This window comes from Pollicipes pollicipes, unplaced genomic scaffold, assembly GCF_011947565.3.
Source record: "Pollicipes pollicipes isolate AB1234 unplaced genomic scaffold, Ppol_2.1 Scaffold_7262;HRSCAF=8765_pilon_pilon_pilon, whole genome shotgun sequence".
Classification (NCBI taxonomy): domain Eukaryota; kingdom Metazoa; phylum Arthropoda; class Thecostraca; order Pollicipedomorpha; family Pollicipedidae; genus Pollicipes; species Pollicipes pollicipes.
In genome coordinates this window covers 21,894,170-21,905,664 of record NW_023597055.1, presented here as the reverse complement: position 1 = coordinate 21,905,664, position 11,495 = coordinate 21,894,170, and the positions used below count along the sequence as shown (strand labels likewise).

General features: G+C 53.7%; 1 protein-coding gene across 2 annotated transcripts in view; it reads left to right on the top strand.

Moving 5' to 3' along the window:
• The first annotated feature begins 546 nt into the window (after window positions 1-546).
• LOC119114248 (galactosylceramide sulfotransferase) overlaps window positions 547-11,495 on the top strand; it is a 38,403-nt gene continuing 27,454 nt past the window's right edge. For both annotated transcript variants that reach the window (XM_037238444.1, XM_037238443.1), the window contains exon 1: window positions 547-775. Coding sequence is in view for 1 of the 2 variants with exons in the window: in XM_037238443.1 (XP_037094338.1) it covers window positions 746-775 (30 nt within the window). In the remaining variant the exon portion in view is untranslated. The remainder of the gene's footprint in view (window positions 776-11,495) is intronic.

Below are 11,495 nucleotides of genomic sequence, written 5' to 3'. Positions count from 1 at the left end.
GGCAGTCATTCTTAGCCGGGTAGTCACTGCTAGACGAGCAGTCATTCTCAGCCGGGTGGTCAGTCCCGAGCCCGCACCGTGCGATGAAGAGACAAGAGTCCTCCCAACCGGGGTCAACGCACACTACAGCCGCGCTATTCTGCGACGACTGCCCAAGCAACGCCGCCCCTGCGATTGTCTCCCGTAGCAAGCCAGCCTCACAGAAGCAGATATGCGTCCACAGTCGGAGACGCCATTTTGCGCATTCGCCTAAACACCACGCCCCGGGCACCCTCCGCTGCAGCAGCGAGAGCCAAGCTCCGTCAAGCAAAGAGCTCTGTCTCGGGACTCGTGGTCAGCGTCTACCAAGCATAGTGGGTAGACCGCCGCCGGCTTCTCCTCCTCCTCCTCCTCCTCCTCCTCCTCCTCCTCCTCCTCCTCCTCCTCCTCCTCCTCCTCCTCCTCTCCCTCCTCTTCGCCCACCGCCGCCGCGGGCTCCTCCCCCGCCGCCGCCGCCTCCGCCGCTGTCAGTACGTCGCAGGCTGCCTGAGACTACAGCAGGGATCGCGCGTCACCAGTGGGGCCGAGCACGGGAGCTGCGCACGGCGTGGTCGGCCCAGGGTGCTACACGAGGTGGTGAACTGAGCTCCACCAGGAGTGGTGCTCTGAGGAGTGCGCTGGGTAGCGGTGCGGGTGGTGCGCGTGAGTGAAGTGAAAGAAAGGTCGGAGGGGAGTGGCGTCGTCAAAGTTGGAGCAGAGGAGCGTCATGCGCTGGTGCAGATCCTGCTTTGCTGAGGTGAATCTTGATTATCGGAGGCGTGTATGGCTCCGTATGTCCGCTCCCGCATGCTACACTTTGTGCCGTTTCTTATCCACACTGATCTCATCTAGAGAAAATAATCGTGTTCATTTTCATGTTTCGGGAAGCGCTGTGGTACCGGTACCGTAATCTCCACTGTGCTCAAATTTGCATTTTATTTTTTATTCCATTTGCCATGCGGTGATCAAGGCCAATAAATATAATTGCCAGTTCGTTCGTACCTGGCGCTCGTGAGCATGATTTACATATGTAACGGCCGGCCATTGGCTCCCAAGCAGTGTTGTGTAAGGTCCGATGGCATAATCAAACAATGGCGTATTAAGACGCATATATACTTAACAGAGCAGCTGTGCTGTCTAGAGCTATCTTTTCCACTTATTTACACTATACCCATAGTTATGAGTGAGCTTATTACATCATGTCTAATGCTTGCTTCTATGCCTTGCAACGGGGAGCATTCCCTTAAACACGCGCCCGGGTGGCCAATTGAATACTACGTGCTCAGCTGGGGGTTAATTTGGCATCTTAACATCTCCAAACTAAGAAAGCTAGAAACCCCAAATGCACAAGGTACGTAGGCGCATACGTGATCTCTTTTTTTGTCAAAGTTTTAGGTTCCGAGATCATAACCTTGAGTAAAGTAGGGTCAAACAAGGTCAAGCTCCAGGTTGATGTCCAAAATGCCATCGGACCTCATCATGTAACCGCCTGGAACCTACATACCTGTTCTGAGCAGAATGTCATTAGTGCTAATTTTAGGTCAGTGGTCTTGGTTGATATTAGGAAGATCACAGCGACCAAAAACCTAAAGGATTGTTCTAGCTTTTCGTTGCAACAACCGTCCACAATTCATCATTACGGCATGTTTCTAAAACCAGTGGTCCATCCGGCTGATTTTAGGCAAGTCACATATGAAGCTTAATATGTCGAAGAGGATATCTGTTGCCGTCCCTGTTGCCGAGAAATTCGAAATGAGCATGAAAAACTATCACTACCCCAAAGCTATGCAAGCTAAAAGCGGACCGTTCTTGACCTAGGTATGACCTTGATACTGACCTAGGTTCAGTGAAATTTTTCATAGTTCCAACTTCAATTGTTTAATTATCTAAAAAAACTATCTCAGAAATGTACGGCTTCGCGGAATATAACGTATCCGATCAGATTTGAACGGTTCCAGAAATGACCTTCGCCGGCGGCCACGGCCTGACTTTGACCTGTCATGGGTCAGCGGCCTTACTAGGTACATCTCCGTTTAAACCCCAAAACATCCGGTGGGCATTTGCGTACAGTACGCAGAATTTGGCGCGGCAAATCATTCTGAAGAAACTTTGGGAGAAGGAGCCAAGTTAATTCACTTACCCTGAGCGCGCGTTAACTATATGATAGTAATTGATGATGAATGTCGCACAGAGCAAATAATTTAGCATGAATTATGTCCATTGCAGCCTATCTCAATGATTTGGTGCTTTTGGAAGACGTTCGCTCCTTATGCCATAGAGTTCTACTGGGCTTTAGCTATAACAAGGGCCCCACAAAGGAGGGCATATCAAGAACACGCCACATGAATCGCCATGATGGCTGAACATCCAGTAGCCAGATCGTCTAACACGTACGTGCACGACATTGGTCTGATTCGCCAAAACATCACAAATCGCATTACTGTCATGCATCATCATTACATTCGTTACATTCATGTTCGGCGTCAGCACGTCACACCAAGAGGCATCTCCGCTGAATAGTCAGAAGAGGACGCCTTGAGGGCGGACGTGCATCACACACGTGACACGTGGGCGCGAACAACCGCTGCAGTTGATTCGCCCTTGAACCGACAATACGTAACACCTGTCTGACGTCATGACCTAGGCCAATGTGTGTCCGCTGTGCATTACTCTCGTATTGGCCATGGTTAAATGACGAATATGACACGACCGCGAACAAATCGCTGATGCACGCCGTAAACACCTTGGCACACCACAAAGACCCTTATGCCTAACCTGCCGTGAATTCATGCATCGCACCTTTGCTATATATCATCCATGCCTTGGTTATTCAGTCACTAACAACAGGAGTGCCGTGAGGAGTGAGTGCCTAACCTGCCGTGAATTCATGCATCGCACCTTTGCTATATATCATCCATGCCTTGGTTATACAGTCACTAACAACAGGGAGTGCATCGAAGCCAATACGAATCACCATTTTCCGAGTGCGGTACTACGCCGCGAGTGCAACACAACGGCGTAGAATGGTCTGGATATTTTAGGGCTCTGTCGGTGCAGCTACTCGGGTGATGCCCGCCTTAGCGGGAGCTGTGGGACGTGAACACGGGACGCAGGTGGCTCCAAGGACACTGGGGAGAGCTGTTCAGACGCCACTGATTCTGCCGATGGCACCGAGGCCTGCCACCGGTGAACTTCGACGCCATTGCGGTAAGTCTTCCACAGCCGGCGGGGCGGCGAAGATCTCACCGCGCACTTCGAGCTTCGCACATGATAGCAAAGCTGTTTTGTACGTCGCGGTGCCGCCGCAGCTGCCATCTTCTCTCCGTTGCGTCACCGGAGTTGGGCATGTAGCTGGTCACCAGCCTCCGGGTAATCCGCAGGCTAACCTGAAGCCTGTTTATCCAGACGTAGCTCTGTCAGGCGGCGGACGATACCCGGCAATTGATCTGCAGAAAACCCATGACAGTTTCTCAAGATCACCTCTAAGACCCCGACGACATTCAACCCTTTTTAGGCGGGTATCAGGAGCCCAGCTTGGCTGACTTTCCGAAGTCAGCTGAGTGGCACCGAAGTGGGTGGAGCTGTCCACGTTGGACCTGCTAGACCGCGGCCTGAGTGACAACAGCGGCATGCGACAAAGCCGGCAACAAAGCCGAGTGCTTCATGGTCCAAAGGCGCGTCATCATTTCGATGCAAAAACGCCCCCATCTAGTCGGTTGACAGCGGACGTGTGTCTGGTTCTCAACGTTTGTTTCCGGTTCCCACTTCCCCTTCATGAAAACGAGGAATCAAATCCTGGTTTCGGCTGGCGTTTTCATCAATACGTGGCCGTGGCTACTGAATCTCATTCATTGCCTTAAAAGCACCAGCATCGGGGGCCTGGTGTTATTGAAAAATTGTACATGGAGAAACCAGTAATCAACCAGTTTCTTCACGGAATGGTCCTATCAGAAAATGCAAGATCGGCTTTTCCAAACTATGCCACCAGTAGGCAATGTCTCTGATCGTAGAGATAGGTCAGGGATTTCAAAAACACTCGGGCAGTTGGGCGGCCTAGAAAGTTTGCAAACTAACAATTCGCATGCACTCTGTAAACACGGACGTCACCAGACAAACGTAGTATTGTTCTGGAGGTTTCAAACTGGTGCGCGTGGGAGAGGATCACGAGTCTGCGAAATCCAAGAGTTCAAAGAAAAGATTCCCACTAACGACAGAGTTGAGGCAGGGCTCTGTCGTTAGTGGCAGGGCTCTGTTGAGGCAGAGTGGCAGAGCCCTGCCTCGTTGAGGAAGGGCTCTGTCGCAGGCCCCGCCGGCTGTGGAAGACTTACCGCAATGGCGTCGAAGTTCACCGGTGGCAGGCCTCGGTGCCATCGGCAGAATCAGTGGCGTCTGAACAGCTCTCCCCAGTGTCCTTGGAGCCACCTGCGTCCCGTGTTCACGTCCCACAGCTCCCGCTAAGGCGGGCATCACCCGAGTAGCTGCACCGACAGAGCCCTAAAATATCCAGACCATTCTACGCCGTTGTGTTGCACTCGCGGCGTAGTACCGCACTCGGAAAATGGTGATTCGTATTGGCTTCGATGCACTCCTGTCGTTAGTGACTGAATAACCAAGGCATGGATGATACATAACAAACGTGGAATGCATGAGCCTACGACGGGCTCGGCATGAGGACCTTCTTACCCATGACTCTTCCGGCGTAGTTCAGCAATTTGTTCGCGGTCGTGTCATATTCGTCATTTAACCATGGCCAATACGACAGTAATGCACAGCGGACACACATTGTCCCACGTCATGACGTCAGACAGGTGTTACGTACGGTCGGTTCAAGGGCGCATGAACTGCAGCGGAGATTTGCGCCCACGTGTCAGTGTGTGCTGCACGTCCGCCCTCAAGACGTCCTCTTCTGACTATTCAGCGGAGATGCCTCTTGGTGTGACGTGTTGGCGCCGGACATGAATGCAACGAATGTAATGATGATGCATGACGGAAATACGATTTTTGATATTTTGGCGAACGAGACAAGGGTCGTGCACGTGCGTGTTAGACGATCCGTCTGCTGGATGTTCAGCCATCATGGCGATTCATGTGGCGTGTTCCTGTTATTTTCGCCCTCGTGAAAGCTAAAGCCAGGCGTGTTTATACGACAAAGTGAGCGAAAGTCCTAAAAAAGCAGCACAAAATTAGCATACGCTCCAGTTGAAATGCTCTACGTCAAATCATTTGCGGTGTGCGACATGCACCATCATCGATGATCATCTCCTATTTAATGTCCGGTCGGACAACATATAATAAAAGAGCATCCAACGTTCAACAAACACGCTGCACGAGTTCAATCCACATGGACGCGAACAATCCAGTCCGCAACTGCCAATCCACGCAAACCGAACCACACATCCAAAAACCAGTTCACACGTAAAAGGCGTGCTGCGCGTTTGGCCCCTGGATCGGTTCTTGTCAAGAACAACCTATGTGACTCGGTCACGCCACACTGGGCCCGCGCTAGAGAAAGTAGGCGACTGTCCATCCCCAGGATGCCGCGTTTTCCAGCCGTCCTCGATAATGACCGCAGGGAAAGCGAAAAGCGGAGAGAGCGAAAAGTAGGACTGCTCGTTAAAACGTTGAACCTGCTCATTGAGACCATGAGGCTGCGCGTAAAGACGTCAAGACTAATTGTTGAGACACTTTTACCACTGATTGAGGCTCTGGGGCTATTCCTGGCACTCCAAGCCACCGACACCCCTGCCAATACCCTGACGTCCGCTTCCTGGCCAGCTGGCCCCCGCGCCCAAAATTCAGTACGCTTGCCAGCCTGCTGGATGACCTCTGCTGGCCCTGTGACGCCGCTGCCAAGCAGCTGACGCCCCTCATGTTCAACTGATGCTCTGGCAGCCAGCTGACAGGCCTGCTTATCCAGCAGCGCTTCTCGCGGGTGCCTTGCGCCCTTGCTGTTCCGCCGGTAGCCCTCTCCGGTCAGCTGACGCTGGCTGCCGGTCAACCAAAACCGCTCAAGGTTAGCTGGCTGGTCATCCGCCGAACGGACGGAGCCGTGTCAGACTGGTCCCCCGCCGAACGGACGGAGCCGTGTCAGACTGGTCACCCGCCGAACGGACGGAGCCGTGTCATACTGGTGCTCCGCCGAACGGACGGAGCAGTGTCAGGCTGGTGCTCCGCCGAACGGACGGAGCCGTGTCAGACTGGTGCTCCGCCGAACGGACGGAGCCGTGTCAGACTGATGCTCCGCCGAACGGACGAAGCCGTGTCAGACTGGTGCTCCGCCGAACGGACGGAGCCGTTTCAGACAGGTCCTCCGCCGAACGGACGGAGCCGTGTCAGACTGGTCCCCCGCCGAACGGACGGAGCCGTGTCAGACTGGTGCTCCGCCGAACGGACGGAGCCGCGTCAGGCTGGTCCTCCGCCGAGCGGACGCCCCGTCCGTTCTGTCCGACTGGTCACCCGCCGAACGGACGGAGCCGTGCCAGGTTAGCCTCAGACATGGCGCGGGACCATTGGCGCGTGCCGTGACGGCTAACAAAAGAATTAGGCCCGCTTGTACCGTTAACCACGTCCAAGGTTCCAGGCGACGCACAGCGTCGTCGGGGAAAGCCGGATGAAGTCATTGACCTCGTTCATAAGTCTTAGAGAAATTACTGCTGAATGATCATAGGGCACAGAACCGTGATCAGGGCGAAATCTTAGGAAACTATACTGGACTGATAATACTGCTGCATGGGGCACGAGTCCCAGACCGGGGCGCATTGTCTGACCCGACTGAAATGCAGAGGTCCCCTGGCAACCGGCCAACAAGGGCCATCCCAGGTCCAGTGCGGCTGTGTCGCAGCATTGTACGGCGAGCAAAGCGCTTCGTGTTCTGGTCTGGCAAAAGAGCGGCGGCAAAATTATCCGCAGAACTGGACGGCACGACTTGGATGGCGGGCTCGGGGCACACACATTAAGCCGTGCTTAGCAGGCACTCTGAACCCGAGACCACTCATGCAATTCATTCGGAAGACATTTAAAAAAAGAAGAAGAAAAGCTATTAAAAATTTAAGTTACGGTTATGCAAGTAGCACCTCCCATGCCTGTGTGAAATGAGGTTCTCAGGATAGCTTCATATATATAGATATATATATATATATATATATATATATATATATATATATACATACATCTATAAATACGTATATATATATATATATATATATATATATATATAAATGCATATAATTCAAATTATTTGAAGCAATTCATAACGGTAATGATACAGGCATATTTGGTTCCGCATGTCTCGGCTGCAAGCACAATATAGCACCTTTCAAAACGTGCGGGAAATGGTAAAGCATGCCAAGGGGTGGGACGTGGGTGTGTCGGATAAACATGACATTTGGCCAAGTCTGAATCATACAAATGATCTATCCGCTGTTTTGGGATGCGCTGCGAAATTTGCGCTACATGCGCCAGTCTGGGAGTTGGAGCGAAACTTAGAACAGCTGGGGGCACGGATTTTCAGCGTTGGCCATCATCGAGTAAGGAGAGAGCGGAAAGTGAAGAAGGGGAAACAACTGCAATGTACCAAGCCAACTACTGGTACTACCGGCACTGGACGAACTATTACAAACTTTCTACCAGTCGGATGCTGAGACTACTACCTAGCAGTTCATGATGGTTCGACGCGCTGCCGGTAGATGGTGCGTCGTTGAAGATCGATGCAGGACCACAACGGTAGGATATAAGGTCCTATGCGACCTTTACGAACACACTTATATGAAGCCAAGAATCATATCGCCGGCACCACGTTTGGTGACCGCTCGTTTGTCAGTTACGCCCGTACAGCACTTACCAATCACAGCACGCAAGCCTTCTGCGCAGTTGCAAGGACGGGTCCACCCGGTCTGGAGCATTTGAACTGCACGCCATCTGTCGACATTCCTGTTCAACTACCACGCTAACGCTAGACGGCAATACCGGCGTCAAAATTACGGGAGTTCTTTCTTCAACAGGTCAGTTCTATTGTTGTTTCGGGGCGTTTATCAACCATCAATCTCAATGATCTGCATTGGTGTGGCGATCCAAAATGATCGTAACTCCTGGTCATGGCCATGGCTCACCCACATACGAATCAATCATTCCAGAAAAACGCAGCACGATTCTGCCGCCCCTCATCCTCGCCACAATTACGCAAAACGCGGGAGGAGCGTGGCCATATCCACATGAAAACAGGAGGAGCATTGCCATATCCACATGGAAGCACCGTATGTGCCAATCGACTTCTTCATAAAAACAAATTTTTGCGGATGCCGAGAGCCTCCCCGAGAGCCATCCTGAGAAGATCACTGTGCAGAGATCACACGGATCGCACGGATCACACGGGTCACACGAATCGCACAGATCACACGGATCACACGGATCGACCCGGTCGACGACAGTCGACCTGGCTGGATGACAGACGAAGCGCAAGATTGAGCTGCCACGAACCAGCGCTGGGCGGTGCATGAACCCCGTCGTCACTAGGGCGACATGCACAGGAATATTGCCGCCGCCTCGCTATGAGGCCAGGATGCTTCTGACTAATATGAAGCCATCAAAAGCTAGTACGTGCCTGCTAAGCTCTGCCGACCCCACCTTGTTTTGCGCGTATGCAGTGCGCCATACGTGCGTGCGCGGATCCAGGCCGCCGTCGCTGCCGCTGAACAAGAGAGAATGTGATTTGAAGATGCCCTATAATAAAACACCGTTGTAATGGTGGTGTTTGGAGATACATTTGCTTTGATGTTACAACCATGCAGTCTCATGCATCTACACCACACCATTTTTAGCATATGTAACTCAACTGCATGTGACAGTCATTGCTTTTGCATCAGAGCGATCGAGTAGTCCTCTAACACCAAATGTTCAACGTATTCACAATGCAAACGCATGCATCATTCGCCGGGACGTCTTTAGCTCGTGGAGATATATATTGGTGCATACAATCTCCAGATCTGGTGACCACGACGATCATATCATATTCCGTCCAATCTCCATCCTTCGTGCTACCTCCAAGGAGGTGAACGTGCTGGTGCAGCGTCAGCTTCACCAATACCATCTCATTCTCATCTCATCTCATCACGTATTCATTTCATTCTCATCCGCACTCGATTCCCGACACCTGCACTTCACCGAGACAGCTGTGCCCGACATGTCGGACGGGCCGCTCTCTACGGTGGATGAGGGAAATATTTATTGGCTTTGTCTAATTTGCTTGAGCAATTTTGTTGACGTTCACCAGTCATTTCAAGCTCCTTACAACTTGGCATCTTCAGTACATTAGCACTACTCGGTCTGAAAATTATCTTAGTCATATGCAAAGTGTTTGCCTCTCTGGCACTGGTATCTTTGCTCGCCGATCTAATAGCCAGGGAGGGCTCATCCCCTAAACTTCTGCTATTCCTTCTTTTTGTCAACAACCTTAGCCTACGGGCGGCCGGCTTTTTGCAGCTTAGCACCTCAACGGAACTCGGGCTCTCGTCGCTGGGGACAATCCGCCTTTACCGCAACAGATCGACGGCATGGACTCAAGCCCAGTGTCACTCAATGCTTATTTTGATTTGAAGACTTAAAGATGAAGGAAAGGCAGTTTAAACTTTCCTCTCTAGACAGCAAGCGAGATATGCGTACCCTTAGCCCCTTCACAGTGCAATCCCACGACAAATTTCTGGCCACCTGCGCCGAAGTAAAAAATAAAGGCATCGCGTTTGACTGTTATCTCTGCTGGGACTTGTACGTCCTTCGCTGTCCCGGGAGTGTACCGGTCTGCCGTCTGCCGTCTCCCGTCTCCGCGATTGCCGGCCTCGCTCGGGAGTGTGCCGGTCTGCCGTCTGCCGTCTCCCGTCTCCGCGATTGCCGGCCTCGCTCGGGAGTGTGCCGGTCTGCCGTCTGTCGTCTCCCGTCTCCGCGATTGCCGGCCTCGTTCGGGAGTGTGCCGGTCTGCCGTCTGTCGTCTCCCGTCTCCGCGATTGCCGGCCTCGCTCGGGAGTGTGCCGGTCTGCCGTCTGCCGTCTCCCGTCTCCGCGATTGCCGGCCTCGCTCGGGAGTGTGCCGGTCTGCCGTCTGCCGTCTCCCGTCTCCGCGATTGCCGGCCTCGCTCGGGAGTGTGCCGGTCTGCCGTCTGTCGTCTCCCGTCTCCGCGATTGCCGGCCTCGTTCGGGAGTGTGCCGGTCTGCCGTCTGCCGTCTCCCGTCTCCGCGATTGCCGGCCTCGCTCGGGAGTGTGCCGGTCCGCCGTCTGCCGTCTCCCGTCTCCGCGATGACCGGCCTCGCTCGGGAGTGTGCCGGTCTGCCGTCTGCCGTCTCCCGTCTCCGCGATTGCCGGCCTCGCTCGGGAGTGTGCCGGTCCGCCGTCCGCCGTCTGCCGTCTCCGCGATTACCGGCCTAGGGTCCTTGTCCAGCCTTGCTACCGCTCCGGTTTCCCGCACGTTCGTTGTCGTTCCCAGTGTACGGTACTGCGCATGGAAAATAATTATAGCTTATGGAAGACTTTGAGAGAGGTATGCAGCCAAAGCTACTCTTTTTTGTTGATGATTGAATACAAGTAGCACTATAGAGGCTGTGTAAATGGGGCCAAGTATCACTGACAAAACGAAAGCCATATCATTCTGCTGGTATTTATTGAAGCACATCTACCTCATATTTCACAAGCGTCTTGCGCATAGCCGCACCCATGCCTGTAATTTTCCCAAAATGTGCACCCAGTCCATTTCGTGTACGTGGTACGCCCCTTCCATGTGCGTACCCGCGGGTACGCCCAACCCGTTGAGTCCTCTGCAGCGCCCGGCTGGTAACGGCGGCGGGCCTAGTCCTCGCGGTCAGCCTCGCCGGGTGATGGGGTCAGAGCTGGGGCCGGGCGGCGCCGGAGAGGACTCCGGTCTTCCTCCGGCCCCTAGAGCCAGCGCCATGAAAGCCCACGCAGAGCTGGGGCCGGGCGGCGCCGGAGAGGCCTTCAGTCTTCCTCCCGCCCCGAGAGCCGGCGCGATGACAACCCACGCAGAGCTGGGGCCGGGCGGCGCCGGAGCGGACTCCGGTCCTCCTCCGGCCCATAGAACTAGCACCAGGAGGGTCCACGCAGAGCTGGGGCCGGGCGGCGCCGGAGAGGACTCCGGTCTTCCTCCGGCCCCGAGAGCCGGCGCCATGACAGCCCACGCAGAGTTGGGGTCTGGCGGCGCCGGAGCGGACTCCGGTCTTCCTCCGGCCCATAGAATTAGCGCCAGGAGGGTCCACGCAGGAGCGCTCGCACGCCACATGACGCATCAGATCACTGGGCGAACCATATAATCTGTAGAGCGCATTCTCAGGTACGTGAAAGCGATCACGGACCCCTGCTGCCTGTCGAATGACCGAGCACCTCCTGTAAGCATGACTCGTTCGAACCAATCGATCTGATGACATCAGGATTGTCATTGGCGCCACTTCCGTCTGGCGCGGTTAGGTCTGTCATCGGCG